This window comes from Tachysurus fulvidraco, chromosome 7 (assembly GCF_022655615.1).
Source record: "Tachysurus fulvidraco isolate hzauxx_2018 chromosome 7, HZAU_PFXX_2.0, whole genome shotgun sequence".
In the NCBI taxonomy this organism is placed as follows: domain Eukaryota; kingdom Metazoa; phylum Chordata; class Actinopteri; order Siluriformes; family Bagridae; genus Tachysurus; species Tachysurus fulvidraco.
Window position 1 is genome coordinate 28,077,914 of NC_062524.1, and position 18,882 is coordinate 28,096,795.

An 18,882-nucleotide genomic window follows, 5' to 3' on the forward strand; every position below is an offset into this window, starting at 1 on the left:
TTTTTCAGCTTCTTCAGTTTTTCAGTTGTGGGCTTTGGAGAGCTTTCATAGACAGCTCTCATTTTTAACAAACTCAGTCTTCACCTATGAACTATTGAAGTAATCAATCTAAACACACAGACACACACCTGAGCAACAAGAAGTACCTGTCAATCACCTGTATTAGTCACACTGTTTCTGATCAACTGAAAAGGTTTAGAAGTAAAGATCTGCGTCTCATAGGGTTAGGGTTAGAGTTAGGTGTCAGTGTCTTCAGTGGATAGCAAACAAACAAACAAACAGAAATAATATTTACACATGCTCATGATCAGGATTTGATTTCTGATCTGCTACCACCTTGTGGTCAGTGTTGGTATTGCACATAGCAGCAATAACTCACTGTTACATAAATAAACTAATTACAAAACTCCTACTTGAAGAGCAAACTGTTTTTAATTGTAGTTTAATGAAGTACAAAGATTGAGAATGTTAATAATTTTTAATCCAAACTCGAATATTCAAAGGTTATTAAATATAAATGAATTATAGATCAGTGACCTATAAGAGAAATTGATTAATTATCATGTAAAGATCGTTTTGATAAATAAATATGTACTGAATTATGTCAGTGTCTCCACAGCTGAGTACATCACGAAGGTATTCAGCTCTTGACCATCTGTTATTCTGGACTTTTCTTCCTGTAAGACACAGCAGTATATTTCAGTATCTGAATCAGGTTGAGACTTTGTGGTTTTTCTTTAAGGTTAAACTCACTAACACATTTCACATCATGATTATTTGAACAGTTTGATTTGGATGTTTACCTTTTTAACTCTCTCTGCACTGTGAGCTGTAATTGTCACCTCAGTGAAAGTCACTTCCTCAAGTTTCTTTAGGAGCTAAAGAGAAAAAAATCAGATTAATTGTCTTGAACATGGGAAATGTACAAACTAAACTAAACACCGGAACAGAAAGATGCATTTTCTGACCTTGATGTTTTTACTTTTTAGCCAAACCCACACAAATCCTGTAAGTATTAGTAGCAGGAAAACTCCAGCTAATATCAGGACAACAAGCAGTGAAGGAGAATCATCAGATTTGTCTGTGAATATTATGATATAATCAACAATATGTCTGACCAATCAGATCACTCCATCATGAATATTCATTATTCTTTTCTTAACTACAGTAAAGTGATGAGAGTTTAGACTCACTGACGTACCTGAGACGTCACAGAGCTGTGTGATGATGAGAGAAGTTGTTTTATTGCTGACAGGGTTTGCAGACACACAGATGTAAGTGTTAATGTCATGGTGTTGTATTTGAAGTGAGAGATTGAGGGGAACACTGAGATCTGTGTTATTGGTGATGGAGATTCTCTCATTCTCTCTGTACCAGGATAACTTCACATCTTCTCCATTCTCCACAGAACACAGGAGGAAACACGACTCTGTGGAAATCACACTTCGCTTTCCTCTTTCATTTATTATTACTGGAGTTGATACTGGAGCTAAAAACACAAACACATTAAATACTTTAGTCACATGAAGCAGAATGAAAGCCACTGTTTAATTCTACTTCTTATCTGCTCAGACATTTAAACAGCAGGTCATCAGCAGAATTCTCACTCAGTGTAGAAGATCATTTTCCAGGTTTTTTTCACAGCCGGATTCCCAGTTTATTCCTCATGACTCCTAGGTGTCTCAGTGTAATGATGAAGTTATGAGACTGAACACAGACATGAAGGAGACATGAAACACTTTTACTCACCATAAACACTGACACTGAAAGTCCTAGATGAGACACTTCCAGTGATGACTTGTAATAAATAAACTCCAGAATCAGTTCTGCTGATGTTCCTGATGGTTAAAGCTCCACTGATTCTGTCCAGTTGCAGTCGCTCTTTAAATCTCTCACTGATGTCTGTAACAGTTTCTCCTTTAAACACCTGACTGTTCAATATCTTTTTCTTTGCTTTCTCAGGTCCATAAAACCAAACTATATGAGCATCCCTCTGAATCCCAATTATCCCAGTATGGAGAGTTATAGTGGTTCCTTCTTGTGAAGGAAGGAAAGGAAACATTGTGAAGGAAAAACACAAACTTACAGCACAGCAGGAGAAGAAGAGTCCTGAGAGTCCTGATTTCTGTTACAATATTCACCAGCATGTTCCTGTTTCTGCTCGACGTCATTATCAGTGAAGAACGTTGTGTTCAGTGCAGTTGTGTTGCTGCTGTTCACGACCTTCCCTTACTGTTAGTTTAGCGTCTTTACTGTCCCACATTCATCAGAGCGCTGGGCGGAAGTCCTGTCTCATTGTGTTCAGTCTCTACACGCTCACTACACACTTTTCTCTCACCAATGGAGACGTGTGATTGATATGAAACAACTTTTTTAGATCTATTTAGTGGAAATAAGGTTTAAAATTCTCTCATTTTTGTTTGATTAAATTACATTTACAATATCTAAGAATTCTAACAAGTAAGAGTGTAATTTCAGTAAAGTTCATTAGAACTGAAGACTGAAGTGATCATAAATTTGTACACCCTCAGGGAGCCATGATGTCACAGGTTTCATTCTTACATGTGAAATTTTAAATGAGTATAATAAGATTTTATATGATCTACTTCCAGAGATTTGTGTCTTTGCCTTAACATTTCGATTAGATTTTGCAGATTTTAGTACTTTAGAAATTTCACAGGCCTTGTGTAAAATTATGAAGTTATGATTTTACAGTGTAGTCGTCCATCACCACTTCCCCTTTAATGCGTGTGAGATGGAGAGCTGAACACTGAGAACAAACCACAAACCTCTACAATAACTAGAACAACAGTTACTGTTTGTTATTTCTGTTCTCTGCTAATAGTTTTGTGTGTCTTTGGTGGTTGTTCATTAAAAACATGTGTGTTAAATGTGAATCTGTGTCTAATTAGCTGATCATTGTTCAGGTTAAAGGAAGGAAAAAACATATTCTAAGGGAAACTTCTGGTTGACACCAAATAGTACAAATAAATAATAAGCTTTGTTCAATATGATGAAGAGTTCCAATAATTCTGACCCATACACAATGTGTGCAGCATAAAAAAAACACAGTTCAACATCCATAATATTATTAGCCCAGTTTAGGCTGTGAAATGTCTTTAAATGACTCTCGTAGATCCGATTCACTTCAAAGATTCATTTAAAAAGATCCGTTTGTTTGGATTCAGCACGTGACTAGAAACTTCTGGAAGATTCGCAAATAAAATGCCTGGATGTCTGATCATGATTTACTTTATGCTCTGCTTCCACCTTGTGGTCAAACTCTGTATCTTACAAAGATGTGGGATTTCAGATCAAAATGCTGTATGTACAAACATGGTTAATAGAAACTGTACCCTAGATGTGAGACAGGAATATTCCTGGGCTTTAGTAAGGACAGCCCTATAATCCACAGACAATAAATGTGTCTAAACACAGACTAGTGATATTTAATAAGCAGAACAGGGCTGAACAACAGACACTAATTGATGACGACGACAGTCGGCAGCCAAAGGTTTCCCATATTTTTGACACTTGTCACATTCTAAGATCTGTAAGGTTTACAAAGTTTATATCATTTCTACACCATTGCAAAAAAACAAAAACAACACACATACCCAGTTTTTTCAATGTCGCCTCTCATGGAAACCTGTAAAATCTAATTACTTACTAAAACATGTTCAGAAAAGCATACCACCAAAGTAGTGACGCAAATTCCATCATCCCGCTGCCGGCAGATATTAATACAATCAATTTAACACATTTGAAAAGTTCTTTTTAATAATAACTTTAGTTGAATATCTTTCTTAAATATAAGTTTTGCAACTAAAACACCCAGTACAGGCATTGATGTGCAAACGTGGGTGTTATACATGTCTTAAAGACATAAAGTTAATAAACTAATCTTCATCAACTTACAAAAACTTACAAAAAAAAGCATAATTTTGAAATGTTTCTTTCGCTCCATCAGTTGTTTCAAAAACTAATGTAACTGAGTTAAACACTCATACGTTGATAAGACATTAAATCATAACCATGTCCATTTGTTGCTGTATCAGTTCAGTGATTTACGCATGCGCAGTAACAACAGCTCATCGGTTCTCAGTATGTCGGACTTACCTCCAAATGTTTTGGCACCCTAGCTTTCTGTCTACTTGCTTCCAAAAGTAACACTGACCCTTATGTCCGCTCACCTCCAAAAAGCACCGGCCTTTGCGAATACTTGCTTTGTCAAAGCCAACATCAAAGTTTGTCGTGGCGAACTTTACAAATCTAATTATCCCTATAACTAATGAGCAACCCAGAGGCTTTCCTTTTCCCAAGGAAAAACTCCCTGAGAAGACATGAGGAAGAAACCTTGAGAGGAACCAGACTCAGAAGGGAACCTCATCATCATTTGGGTAAAGATATGGCATTTCTTGTTTTATTGATGCCAGTGTGTTCTCCAATTGGAGAAGAATAAATTCTTTAAAGACTTCCTTCTCTTCCTCTCTGATTTTAACTCTCTATAGCTCCATCTATATCACATTTTAACAGCTTTATGAAATACAGTATGTTAACATTGTAGCATTTAACATTATTATCATTAATTTTATTATTATTGTAGATTTCATACCACAAAAAACATACAGATTTGATATTAAAAAATACAAATATTATACTAGTAGCATCCCCTCTTATTATTATGACAAACATATTTATAGTAGTTAATGTCAACTAATAAAGGTTACAGAGTGAATAAGAACATTGTCAGTATACAGGGCCATAGCCAGCCTATTGAAGGGGGGTGTCTTTTTTCAAAAAGTGGACCTTGCTGTTTTTCTCCTCCTTTTATATTTAATTACGAGGTTCAAATACTTTATTTTGGTGACCTTTTATGCACTAATTTGTGCTGGATTAGCTTGTCTGCTGGTAGCATGAACATGCTTTTTTGATGCACCTAAATTATTTACTGCATTGTTGTCAAATTGCTTCCTCATGTACCACCTTTGTCAGTCCATACACAGGTCATAAGTTAAATACCACACTAACAACAGGATAGATTTAATAAACTTTACTGAAGTATTAATAATAATTATTTTCATCATCATTTCTTGACTCTCTGTCATTGCCTCTTTGCTTGTTGCTGTATTTGTCTTGACACTTATGGATTAGCTGGGTAGGCATCGTAAATCAATTAATACACTAATCATTCCAGATAATTTGAACATCGGAAATAACCGGATTTGGTAATCTTGAAAACGGTGTATGTGGATCAGGGTTATCCAATCCAATGTTGCTTTGAAAAACCGGCGTAAAAGTAAGACGGATTACCTGATCCTGAATAGAAAAAAATGGGATTTCCAAATCCGGATCATTTTTATCCAGATTAAACTTTTTGAACAACTGGCTCAAGTCACTAGCAGTAGTGATGTTACCAGTGACACCGAAGCTCAGAGGCGTGTGTCAAAAAATGAAATTTTCATTGAAGCTTTGTATCGAAGCTTGTTTCGTTCTGGCAAAATCACGTGACCGATGACCCGTTATCTGATTCAAAGGTTTAAAATTGTGCGCGACACGCGGCGGCGCGCCCTCGTGTGTTGTATTGGAGTATTACACGTAATCTGTATAGCGAGTTTAGGAGAGCTTATTGTTGCGAGTTTTCAATGGAGCCTGTTACAAAAATATCGCGTTCTGAAATGTGGGAACACTTTCATTTGATTTCGCCCAATATATGGATATATATGGTTTTATTGTGAAGCCTATATCTATAACTTAAATCTCACTCATCATTTGGCAATTATACGATTTAATGTAACATTCCATATATTTTGTCATATATATATTTATTGGATATTAGTAATAAGTTGAAAAATATAGGAATGCAAGAAAAGCCTTTTGTGCACCGCTTAATAGCATGAACTTTTTTAAAATGGTTCACACTTTATACTTTTGAGACAAGGTCTATCATTAATCTGTTTTTAGGTCCAGTGTTTGATTTGCTCCCAGCAGCTGGCCTATAATAATAATAATAATAATAATAATAATAATAATAATAATAATAATAATAATAATAATAATACATCATCCATGTCACTCATTCAAGAACACTTACAATGTCCATTTCATGAGTTCACACTTACAAATAAGACTGTGTGTCTATATAGTCATGCTGAACAGGTGGACACCTGATTGCTAATTTTTAATAAAAACATAATTAAGCACAAAGCATCCATCTAGCCTACAGTACAGTAGTCTGTAAGGCAGATTTATAATCGTGTAAAAGTGTGTCTGCACTTATGTACCTTCAAAATTCATGAGTTTAATTTTTTTTTCTAAAAACAGTCAAAACGTCCACATTCACCATACAAAAAGTTATCTTTATTACATTTTTGTTTGGAGTTACCTTGCGCATGCAGTGGAACATGCTTTGGTCATGTATTTAATATATTGATACATTTATAAATACATTTATTTATTAATCTATCCTTAATTTGTCAATCCATTAATTTTTGCTTCTAAAATGAATACGTTGTTTGGTTGTGGAACATTTTGTGATAGCGCTTTCACCAGCACAGGTCCTCATCGAGCTCTGATCTGAAAAGCTTCGAGTAATGAACCTTTTTCCGATACATTTGGGTTGAAAGCTTCACTGCTTCAAGAACGCTTCACTTCGCCATCACTAGCAGTAGTAGAACGGGCGTACTGTATGGGCAGGACGCTAAGATGGACTGCGCATGCTCAAAAGCTTGGGGTCCGCTATCAGATGACGCATAGGATGATTTGATAGAACATCCAGACCGTAAACAAAGGAGGGGAAGAGAACAAAATGGATGAGTTCCTGTGCTATGGGATTAAGGAATGTAATGACAACATTCCCATCAGCGTCATCCAGGTCGCAGTGAGGTAAAGTGCATTACTGTTTATTTACACTATATAATGGTCCTTTATGGAGGAACTGCACGTAAACTGCACGCACGCACACACACACACACACACACACACACACACACACACACACACACACACACACACACACACACACACACACACACACACACACACGTGGACTGTGAGACAAACTCTCTGGACACACCTTTACTGTCCTCACTGCTGGTTTCACCCGTTTGATCAGTGGTGTGTATTTGGGTAGCATGATAAAATGTTGTGCTGGGATGTGGGGGCCTAGTGGTTAAGGTGTTGGGCTATCAGTCGGAAGGTTGTGAGTTTGATTCCTAAGTCCACCAAGCTGCCACTTAACCCTCAATTGCTCAGTCGTATAAAGATGAGATAAAAAGTCGCTCTGGATAAGTGTGTCTGCTAAATGCTGTAAATGCATGAAAAAAGAGAGGTGTTTTATGCAATGACAATAAAGATCTGTCTGTCTGTCTGTCTATTTGTGTGTCTGTCCATCCATCCATCCATCCTGTTCACCAAAAGTAAAAGATGTGTCTGTTTGACCTGCCGAGCATTTCTAACATGATTTTATCTGTAGTTTTGTTCCCTTCTCATATATGAGAAGTCCTGTATGGGTTTGTTCTCTCTATGCTGAGGAAGACATTTAATTTAGCCAGTTAACATGTCACTTTTTTGACGTGAAAGTAAATATTAAATGTATAAGTAAACTTAAACTAGTAAAAATTGTGCTGCAAATCCTGCAGCTGATGTAGGTTTCATGTTTGTTTCCTCAGGTTAAGGTCCATTTGGTGAATTGTGAACATCAGAACAGCAGCTACAGAAGTGATGTTGATGAACTTCATCGATCCCAAAGTTCTTTAGTGACGATGATGTTCAGGGCAATGGGACAAATCCTGGTGAATATTGTAGCAGAAATCAGGACTCTCAGGACTCTTCTTCTCCTGCTGTGCTGTAAGTTTGTGTTTTTCCTTCACAATCACACATCACAGTATAGTTTGTGAGTGAAATGATGAAGCTGAAGCTGTGATGCAGGTTTACTGTGTGAAGCTGGAGACGAGACGGTCACACTGCAGGAAGTGGAAGGAACCACTATAACTCTCCATACTGGGATAACTGGGATTCAGAGTGATGCTCATATTCAGTGGTTTTATGGACCTGAGAAACTAGAGGAAAAGATATTGAACAGTCTTTTGTATAAAGGAGAAACTGTTACAGACATCAGTGAGAGATTTAAAGAGCGACTGCAGCTGGACAGAATCAGTGGAGCTTTAACCATCAGGAACATCAGCAGAACTGATTCTGGAGTTTATTTATTACACGTCATCACTGGACGTGTCTCATCTAGGACTTTCAGTGTCAGTGTTTATGGTGAGTAAAAGTGTTTCATGTCTCCTTCATGTCCGTGTTCAGTCTCATAACTTCATTATTAATAAAAAAAGAAATACAACTTGTATTAAATAAATATTGATGTTTATTTGGTGAAGTAAAGAGATTTATGGAGTCTCCAGTGTCAGTGCTTTGTAACAAAATGTCTGTTGTATAAAAGAAATAAAACACTTGGGGATGTGCTGCTGTTATAGGGAAATAATCTTCAGGGTGAAACAGTAACCCTGCTACATCACAGCTTTCTACTGGCATCATGGGTGTAGAAATAATCCTGAAGTCCTGGGAAATTATTTTCTACATTGAGTGGGAATTCTGTTAATGATTAAAGATGCATTCTGCTTCATGTGACTAAAGTATTTAATGTGTTTGTGTTTTTAGCTCCAGTATCAACTCCAGTAATAATAAATGAAAGAGGAAAGCCAAGTGTGATTTCCACAGAGTCGTGTTTCCTCCTGTGTTCTGTGGAGAATGGAGAAGATGTGAAGTTATCCTGGTACAGAGAGAATGAGAGAATCTCCATCACCAATAACACAGATCTCAGTGTTCCCCTCAATCTCTCACTTCAAATACTACACCATGACATTAACACTTACATCTGTGTGTCTGCAAACCCTGTCAGCAATAAAACAACTTCTCTCATCATCACACAGTTCTGTGACGTCTCAGGTACGTCAGTGAGTCTAAACTCTCATCACTTTACTGTAGTTAAGAAAAGAATAATGAATATTCATGATGGAGTGAGACAGAGGTGAATAAACACTTTCCTGGTTTAATCTTTAGTGTTTTTACTCTTCAGATTGTTCAGATATAGTAAATACTTCATCAGTACTTCAGTGATCTGTAGTTTACTTCAGCACAGGTATTCATGTGTGTTGTATAAACTCTGTTATAGACTTTTATGTTATACATCAACACATGATCTATATTTTTACAAACTTATTGAAGTAACTGATATTAAATTTCTACTATTTTTTTTTCTTCTTTTTTTATAATAATAAATTGCTTACATTTATGATTATATCTTAATCTGTACAGATGATCGTCCCCGTTCACGGTTTCCTGCTCTGATATCAGCTGGAGTTTTTGTGTTATTAATTATAATATTAATAACTTTGGGGATTCGGCTGAAAAAGAAAAAAACAAAAGGCAAGTAATGAATCTTTCTGTTCATGTGTTTAGTTCAGTTTTTATATTTGTTCAGTTCAGTAACATTTAATCTGATTATTTTTTTCTTTAGTTACAGAAACACCCGGGGAAGTGACTTACACTGATATTAAAGCTCACAGTGCAGAGAGAGATAAAGAGGTAAAGTTGTGGGGAAAATAATTTGGTATAAAATCACAGGAGTGATAAAGTCTCCTCCTGATTCAGATAGTAAAATATTCTGCTGTGTTACAGGAAGAAGACTCCACAGTAACGGATGCTGAAGTATATAGAGACCCTGTGGTGTATTCAGACGTGAGGAGATCCAAATAATACAACACATCACTATATGATAATTATTTTATGTTTTTGCACTTCTCATGTTCTGCATAGGTCATAGTGACGCACTCGAAGGAAAGCTTTCTTTATCTTCACTTTATCTTCACTTTCTTCACTTTATCTTCACTTTATCTTCACATGCACATAGACATAGACCAGGGGTCTCAAACTCAATTTAGGTTTTGCACAAGAAAAGCTTTGTTAAAAAAATTCCAATTTTCTCAAATCTCTTTATTTTTATTTTAACACAAGATGAAAAAATAAATAAACAAATTAAGAATTAATAAGAAAATAAAATAATAAATCAGTAATAAATATAATAATAATAATAATAATAATAATAATAATAAGATTTCTCTAGTCAGCAACTATATGTGGTTTCTTCAGTCTTCTATATCTGCTGTATTCAGATTCAAATGTCTATCCTAACAGTTCTTTAACCTTTAACCTTCTTCTAAACATGAATTGTCCTGAACATAAATGGAACATTGAAGAACATGAACTGTTCCTCTGAACTCTTGCCTACTCTTTGCTGCTAGAGACCTGGCAGTTCGTCCTCTCTCATAGCCGAGCCACATTAGGCTTGAGGGAGTGGACTTGGACTTATTGAAGCTCAAGGTGGAGAAGAGCTTTTCGCTCAAGTATGTGCTCCCAAAAAGGCACATGGTCCACTTGAACATTCGGGAAAGCTCAGGGAAGCAAGGTGTCAATTCTCTCAAAAATTGGCCAAGCTTTTTTGCTTTTCCATTCACCTCCCTGAACTTCGCTTTGAGTTCAGAGTTGCACTGCAGTACAATGAGCTACATCAAAGGAGAAGGGGTCCGCAAAAATTTGAAATGTGGCTCTTGAAATCTGCAAGTCTGTGATCTCCTGTAGCTTCAAAATGACATCATCATACTTCTCACCACTGAATGGTGTGCCTGCATCCACAATTGCCTTGCATGCTGGGAAATGGCAAAGGTTTGTCTGAGAGAGCTGGGCTTTCCATAACACAAGTTTTGTGGAGAATGCACAAGAAATACAATTTGAAATGTCACATTTACACAAATAGACATGCTGAGGAGTGCAAAATACCAGGGAGATGAGAGAGCCAACCGGGTTGCCAATCTTAAAACATGTCTACTGATGTGTAGTGGTTTAAAAAGATCAATATAATTGACTTACTTAATGTGATGTTTAGGGGGGCACACCTCCAGGGTCGGGGTTCGATTCCCGCCTCTGCCTTGTGTGTGTGGAGTTTGCATGTTCTCCCCGTGCCTTGGGGGTTTCCTCCGGGTACTCTGGTTTCCTCCCCCGGTCCAAAGACATGCATGGTAGGTTGATTGGCATCTCTGGGAAATTGTCCTGAGTGAATGAGAGTGTGTGGTGAATGAGAGTGTGTGCCCTGCGATGGGTTGGCACTCCGTCCAGGGTGTATCCTGCCTTGATGCCCGATGACGCCTGAGATAGGCACAGGCTCCCCGTTACCTGAGAAGTACCTGAGAAGTGAATGTGATGTTTATTATTGTTCTAAGTCTGTTGGTTAACTAAAAATGTAATTCAAGGAGTGTCCAGTAGGGGGAACTCAAAGGCTGCCTCAAGCTATGCTGCTGTGTGTCACAGCCAATGCAGCACTGCACGCAGACAACAGCACGAGTCCCTCTCTTTTCAAGTCAAGTCACCTTTATTGTCACATCACCACAGCACGTGCCATGGTGAGTGAAATTCTTGTATGTCTGGTAAAATCTAGTATGTATAAGTATAAATATAAATAATATATATAAGTATAAATATTATATACATGTAATATATATACATACACACACACACACACACACACACACATATATATATATATATATATATATATATATATATATATATATATATATATATATATATATATATATGTATGTAACATGTAAAGTGCAACAGACTTTACAGATATACAGAAATGTCCTGTGGTACCGATAGCTTATTGTCAGATAGATTGTTATTTTAAATTAAATGCAGTGTGTGTGTAGTCCAGTGTGTATAGATGCAGTATGAATGCAGTGTGTAGCATACCATATTGTGGAAGTATACTGTATGCTGTGTTAGTTATGGCTGTTAATTAGTCTGATGGCCTGAGGGGAAAAAGCTATCCCTCAGTCGACTGGTGCGGGATCGGATGCTGCGGAGACGTCTTCCTGAGGAGAGCAGAGAGAGCAGTCTGTGGGACGGGTGGCTGGAGTCATTAGTGATCCTCCGAGCTTTTCTTATACACCGCCTGATGTAGATGTCCTGGAGGGAGGGAAGCTCACCTCCAACAATGTGGCTGGCTGTTCGCACGACCCTTTTCAGGGTTTTACGGTTGCCAGCGGTGCTGTTTCCAAACCAGGCGGTGATGCAGCCCGTCAGGATGCTCTCTATAGTGCAGGTGTAGAATGTTCTGAGGATGCTGGGGCTCATTCCAAACTTCCTCAGCCGTCTCAGGAAGAAGAGGCGTTGGTGTGCCTTCTTCAGCACTGCGTCAGTGTGTGTGGACCAGGTGAGATCCTCACTGATGTTAACACCCAGAAGCTGCTCACCCGCTCCACAGTTGTCTTGTCGATGGTGATGGGTCTGTGTTCTCTGCTCTGTCTCCTGAAATCTACCACCAGCTCTTTGGGCTTGTCAATGTTTACTGAGAGGTGGTTCTCCTGACACCATTTAGTCAGGGGGCTCACCTCTTCTCTGTAGGCCGTCTCATCGTTGTCGGTGATCAGGCCTATCACCGTTGTATCTTTTCTTAAATATATTTTATCTTTATATACATATTTTTATTTTTGAACATGCTTAGGATGTGAGTTAATGGTTCAATTGTCATGTTAGCCACGAGGAAGTAAAATCGTGGGTAAAATGGTACTGTCTACTAGTGATGGGAAGTTCGGTTCTTTTCCGTGAACTGGTTCTTTCGGACAGTTCGTTTAAATGAACCAGTTCAATAATCCAGTTCACCAGTTCTTTTCAATTCCTTCATCCCACCGCTGCCGGCAGATATTAATATGAAGATATGAAAAGTTCTTTGTAATCATAACTTTAGTTGAATATGTTTCTTAAATGTAAGTTTTGCAACTAAAACACCCAGTACAGGCATTGATGTGCAAACGTGGGTGTTATACATGTCTTAAAGATATAAAGTTAATAAACTAATCTTCATCAACTTACAAAAACTAAGAAAAATGCATAATTTTGAAATGTTTCTTTCGCTCCATCAGTTGTTTCAAAAACTAATGTAACTTAGTGAAACACTCATACGTTGATAAGACATTAAATCATAACCATTTCCATTTGTTGCTGTATTAGTTTAGTGATTTACGCATGCGCAGTAACAACAGCTCATCGGTTCTCAGTATGTCGGACGCGTCCGAGACAAACAGTTCTCAGTTCAGTGTACCGATGATTCGCTGTATCGATTCAGTGTTTCACGCATGCGCAGTATCAACAGTTTGAGCTCACTTTTCTCACAGCACAACATGTCTCAGTTCAGTGTACAGAAGTTACATATACTCTGGGATATTAGTTTATTTAGAGTCGGACCGACTGTCAGACATGACCGAAAGTGAGTAACTTTAGTAACTTGCGGATCAGCGCTGACTCAAGACGCGAACTGTTTAGAACGAATCAGTCCGATTTGGTGAACCGGTTCATCCAGTTCACTAACGGAACCGGTTCAAAAGAACGATTCGTTCACGAACTGGCCATCACTACTGTCTACCAATTTAAATGGTTGGGAGCAAATATTATGTTGAATGTATTCCATGTTATTTTATATTTTAGGTTTAACTTGTTGATTGATAATGAGCTACTGAAACATTGTTCAGAGAGTTATTTTATTTTACTTTAAAATAAGTTATAAGAATGTTTACAAAGGACTGAGTGTTTAAGAAATGTTGGTTTAGTGTTGTTATAAAACAATTATAAAAGTGAAAAGTTATGAAGATGTAACTGAAGAAGAGGTTTAAATTACAGCGTTATACTAACTGTGATACATCTGCATCTTGTTGCTAGACTGGATATTCAATTCAATTCAATTCAAGTTTATTTGTATAGCGCTTTTTACAATAGACATTGTCTCAAAGCAGCTTTACAGAACATAAACATAGAGCAGAAGGTAAACATAGGAATAATAAAAGAAATAACGAATAATAAAAGAAAAAGAATTAACAGAATAAAAATTCTAGATTATTAGATGTATATAGTTCACAGTGTGTATGTATTTATTCCCCTATGAGCAAGTCTGAGGTGACTCAGGCAGCAGTGGCAAGGAAAAACTCCCTTAAATTGGTAAAGGAAGAAACCTTGAGAGGAACCGGACTCAAGGGGGAACCCATCCTCATATGGGTGACACTGGGGGTGTGATTGTAATATACAGTCAGTTAAATGTTGTATTGGTGTGAGGTTCATGGACTTCTGATCTCCTGAGTATCACAGAGTCTAACTGGAGATGTCTCAGGATTCTTAGAGTCGGCCTCGGCTCAGTGGTCGTCCAAGGGCTTCGTCCCACATAGGACGTTGGGAGCTGGTACAATGTCTGGATGCCTCGGGATAGGTACAAAGAGAGAAGCGGTGGAAAGGGATTAACATATCTGCTGTTCATAAAAATGTGCTGGTCTGATGTACTGGTGCATGATATTATGGGATGTATTATGTGTACGCCTGACTGAAGAGATGAGTTTTTAATCTACATTTAAACTGGGAAAGTGTGTCTGCGCCCCGAACACTATCAGGAAGACAATTATAAAGTTTGGGAGCTAAATAAGAAAACGCTCTACCACCTTTAGTAGACTTAGATATTCTGGGAACTAGCAGAAGTCCTGAGTTTTGTGATCTCAGAGAGCGTGAAGGATTGTAACGTGTTAGAAGACTAGTTAGATACATGGGAGCTAAACCATTAAGAGCCTTGTACGTAAGTAGCAGCAGTTTGTAGTCAATTCTAAACTTAACAGGTAGCCAGTGTAGAGATGATAACATTGGGGTTATATGGTCATATTTTCTTGTCCTAGTGAGAACTCTGGCAGCTGCATTTTGGACTAACTGTAACCTATTTATTAAAGATATTAATGTTATGTTTTCCGTTTGGAAATTAATGCCTTGTTATGTGCATTCAATGTGTCACAGCCAATACAGCTCTGCACACTGACAACAGCACGAGTCTGTGTCTCTTTTCTTAATATATATTTTCCCCCTTTTTCAAGAGGTGCAACAGATGCAACAACATTTCTTCAAGAAAGCAACCAAAGAGAATAATGCAGCAGTCGAAGCTAGCTAGACTTGTGTAATATAGTTCAAACATGTCATGTAATGCCTTCCTGATGGCCTATTTTACACAACACTTAATGTGTGCTGATATTTTACAGGCTGTTTTATGACATTCACCTATGAAAGTTCATGGAAACACTGACTGACTACGGATGAGAGCCATTAATGAATCCTGCATGAAGGCGGCCAGAAGTCAGAAAGCGGTCATCTACAGTAGCTTAGAACAGACGACACTAACTTCCTCTTCAGGCCAATCTAAATGTAACCTAGACACAGCGAGTGTCACCACCTCTGACTGACTGAGTGAGTGATCCTTTATACATAGAGGCTGAAGCTGCAGAAAACCCAACATCAAATAAGGAATGTTAATTTTTTAGCACAAATTAATAATAATAATGACATTAATTTATCTAAACCTAATGTTAGTGATCCTTGTCGGAAATTTTTGGAGAGCCCCCCTCCAAGTGGACATATCCCAGGGGTGCATCACAGCCAAATTAATAGTCAATAATAGATAATAGTCAATAATAGTCTTTCACACTTAATACTAAAATAATTATACTTAACACTAATTTTATAGTACTTAATTATTAATACTTAATACTTATTAATACTTAATACTAATTAATTAATCACACTTTAAACTTTGTACTTAATACTATTTGAATTTGAATAATAAGAAAACTTTCCAGACCTGGATGAGAATGAGCAAAACTCTTTATTGGTGCTGATCAGCCTCTGCTTCCATTGAGCTCAAGGAGGAAAAACTTCTAAGTTGAAAGTATCAAAGAAAAAACCCCAACAGTGCATCCCCATACCACCCAAAAGAGTTCAAACACAAAAAAGCAAGCAAGCAGGAGCAAGAGCGCCCCCTCCAAAGGAATCTCCTCAATATATACCCTGGCACCTCTAGGTGCGTCTATACCTTCTTACATCAATCCACCTCACCCGTCTGGGTTTTGTCCTTGACTCTACAGAATCACCCTGTGGGTGACTTATGATCTCAGTCTGTCTTGTTTGTCCAGACTGGGCCTGCACATGCATTTTTATTTTTAAGCCTCTGTTCTCTCCTAAAGGACAGGTTCCCTTTTTTCTTGTTTTTCTCAAATTCTCAGAGTTCTGAGTACTGAGTTTTATAACTTCAATAAACCACCATATTTCTGTTAACACTTTTCTCAAGGCATCTAACACACATTATATATATATATATATTAATCATATAACTCATATTACAATATCTGGCATACCCCCATATGTCCTACAACATCAATTGTAATAGTTCATATAATAAGAGCACATATCAAGATTTTTCCCACATCATGATTATGAAGAGTGTGTGACATGATGAGATAAACATGCAACAATATTAGTTGTGTCTGAAATATAATTCCTTTTTTAATGGTTAATAAACATAACGAAGACATTGTAAATATAGAAATGTCTCACATAACTCAGTGAGTATTTCTGAACGCTAATTATCATTTAAAGTTCTTTTTGATAAATAAGTATGTACTGAATTATGTCAGTGTCTCCACAGCTGAGTACATCACGAAGGTATTCAGCTCTTGACCATCTGTTATTCTGGACTTTTCTTCCTGTAAGACACAGCAGTATATTTCAGTATCTGAATCAGGTTGAGACTTTGTGATTTTTCTTTAAGGTTAAACTCACTAACACATTTCACATCATGATTATTTGAACAGTTTGATTTGGATGTTTACCTTTTTAACTCTCTCTGCACTGTGAGCTGTAATTGTCACCTCAGTGAAAGTCACTTCCTCAAGATTCTTTAGGAGCTAAAGAGAAAAAATCAGATTCATTGTCTTGAACATGGGAAATGTACAAACTAAACTAAACACCGGAACAGAAAGATGCATTTTCTGACCTTGTTGTGTTTTCTTTTTAGCCAAACCCACACAAATCCTGTTAGTATTAGTAGCAGGAAAACTCCAGCTGATATCAGGACAGGAAGCAGTGAAGGAGAATCATCAGATTTGTCTGTGAATATTATGATATAATCAACAATATGTCTGACAAATCAGATCACTCCATCATGAATATTCACTATTCTTTTCTTAACTACAGTAAAGTGATGAGAGTTTAGACTCACTGACGTACCTGAGACGTCACAGAGCTGTGTGATGATGAGAGAAGTTGTTTTATTGCTGACAGGGTTTGCAGACACACAGATGTAAGTGTTAATGTCATTGTGTTGTATTTGAAGTGAGAGATTGAGGGGAACACTGAGATCTGTGTTATTGGTCATGGAGATTCTCTCATTCTCTCTGTACCAGGATAACTTCACATCTTCTCCATTCTCCACAGAACACAGGAGGAAACACGACTCTGTGGAAATCACACTTCGCTTTCCTCTTTCATTTATTATTACTGGAGTTGATACTGGAGCTAAAAACACAAACACATTAAATACTTTAGTCACATGAAGCAGAATGAAAGCCACTGTTTAATTCTACTTTATCTGCTCAACATTTAAACAGCAGATCATCAGCAGAATTCTCACTCAGTGTAGAAGATCATTTTCCAGGTTTTTTTCACAGCCGGATTCCCAGTTTATTCCTCATGACTCCTAGGTGTCTCAGTGTAATGATGAAGTTATGAGACTGAATACGGACATGAAGGAGACATGAAACACTTTTACTCACCATAAACACTGACACTGAAAGTCCTAGATGAGAGATGTTCAGTGATGACTTGTAATAAATAAACTCCAGAATCAGTTCTGCTGATGTTCCTGATGGTTAAAGCTCCACTGATTCCGTCCAGCTGCAGTCGCTCTTTAAATCTCTCACTGATGTCTGTAACAGTTTCTCCTTTAAACACTTGACTGTTCAATATCTTTTCCTCTGCTGTCTCAGGTCCATAAAACCAAACTATATGAGCATCACTCTGAATCCCAGTTATCCCAGTATGGAGAGTTATAGTGGTTCCTTCCACTTCCTGCAGTGTGACCGTCTCATCTCCAGCTTCACACAGTAAACCTGCATCACAGCTTCAGCTTCATCATTTCACACACAAACTATACTGTGATGTGTGATTGTGAAGGAAAAACACAAACTTACAGCACAGCAGGAGAAGAAGAGTCCTGAGAGTCCTGATTTCTGTTACAATATTCACCAGCATGTTCCTGTTTCTCCTCGACGTCATTATCAGTGAAGAACGTTGTGTTCAGTGCAGTTGTGTTGCTGCTGTTCACGACCTTCCCTTACTGTTAGTTTAGCGTCTTTACTGTCCCACATTCATCAGAGTGCTGGGCGGAAGTCCTGTCTCAATGTGTTCAGTCTCTACACGCTCACTACACACTTTTCTCTCACCAATGGAGACGTGTGATTGATATGAAACAACCTTTTTAGATCTATTTAGTGGAAATAAGGTTTAAAATTCTCTCCTCTTTGTTTGATTAAATTATATTTACAAGATCTGAACTGAAGACTGAACTGAGTATAAGTTTGTACACCCTCAGGTAGCCATGATGTGAAAGGTTTCATTCTTATATGTGAAATTTTAAATGAGTATAATAATATTTTATTTGATCTACATCTGGAGATTTGTGTATTTGCCTTAACCTTTAGATTAGATTCTGCAGAGTTTAGTATTTAAAACATTTCACAGGCCTTGTTTAAAAGTATGAAGGAATGACTTTACAGTGTAGTCGTCCATCACCACTTCCCCTTTACTGTGTGAGATGGAGAGCTGAACACCGAGAACAAACCACAAACCTCTACAATGACTAGAACTGTCACTGTTTGTTATTTCTGTTCTCTGTTAATAGTTTTGTGTGTCTTTGGTGGTTGTTCATTAAAAACATGTGTGTTAAATGTGAATCTGTGTCTAATT

At 37.4% G+C, this 18,882-nt stretch overlaps 3 protein-coding genes across 8 annotated transcripts in view; 2 read left to right on the forward strand and 1 right to left on the reverse strand.

Moving 5' to 3' along the window:
- LOC113649943 (natural killer cell receptor 2B4-like) overlaps positions 1-18,882 on the forward strand; it is a 469,259-nt gene that overhangs the window by 8,819 nt on the left and 441,558 nt on the right. For both annotated transcript variants that reach the window (XR_007143447.1, XM_047815862.1), the window contains exon 4: positions 8,662-8,949. Coding sequence is in view for 1 of the 2 variants with exons in the window: in XM_047815862.1 (XP_047671818.1) it covers positions 8,662-8,949 (288 nt within the window). In the remaining variant the exon portion in view is untranslated. The remainder of the gene's footprint in view (positions 1-8,661; positions 8,950-18,882) is intronic.
- Positions 1-18,882, forward strand: part of LOC113640604 (signaling lymphocytic activation molecule-like) — a 42,320-nt gene that overhangs the window by 8,819 nt on the left and 14,619 nt on the right. The window contains exons 1-3 of one of the 4 annotated variants that reach the window (XM_047815947.1): positions 6,741-6,885; positions 7,671-7,848; positions 7,930-8,265. The exons of 2 other annotated variants lie outside the window; for them this stretch is intronic. In XM_047815947.1, the coding sequence (XP_047671903.1) occupies positions 7,764-7,848; positions 7,930-8,265 (421 nt within the window). In that variant the 5' untranslated portion in view covers positions 6,741-6,885; positions 7,671-7,763. Of the gene's footprint in view, positions 1-6,740; positions 6,886-7,592; positions 7,650-7,670; positions 7,849-7,929; positions 8,266-18,882 lie in introns of those variants that run through there. One more of the 4 variants, XM_047815945.1, reaches the window with a different exon arrangement.
- LOC125145119 (signaling lymphocytic activation molecule-like) lies at positions 548-18,468 on the reverse strand. Of its 2 annotated transcripts, XM_047815895.1 has the most exons (6): positions 18,108-18,468; positions 17,691-18,026; positions 17,146-17,433; positions 16,913-17,025; positions 804-878; positions 548-677 (listed from the first exon to the last, which is right to left on the reverse strand). In XM_047815895.1, the coding sequence occupies exons 1-6, from the start codon at positions 18,190-18,192 to the stop codon at positions 600-602; spliced, it is 975 nt and encodes a 324-aa protein (XP_047671851.1). In that variant the 5' UTR covers positions 18,193-18,468; the 3' UTR covers positions 548-599. The 2 variants fall into 2 exon arrangements, with proteins under 2 accessions (XP_047671851.1, XP_047671852.1); XM_047815896.1 differs by lacking the exons at positions 16,913-17,025; positions 17,146-17,433; positions 17,691-18,026; positions 18,108-18,468 and adding exons at positions 969-1,081; positions 1,202-1,489; positions 1,750-2,077 and having other exon boundaries at positions 549-677.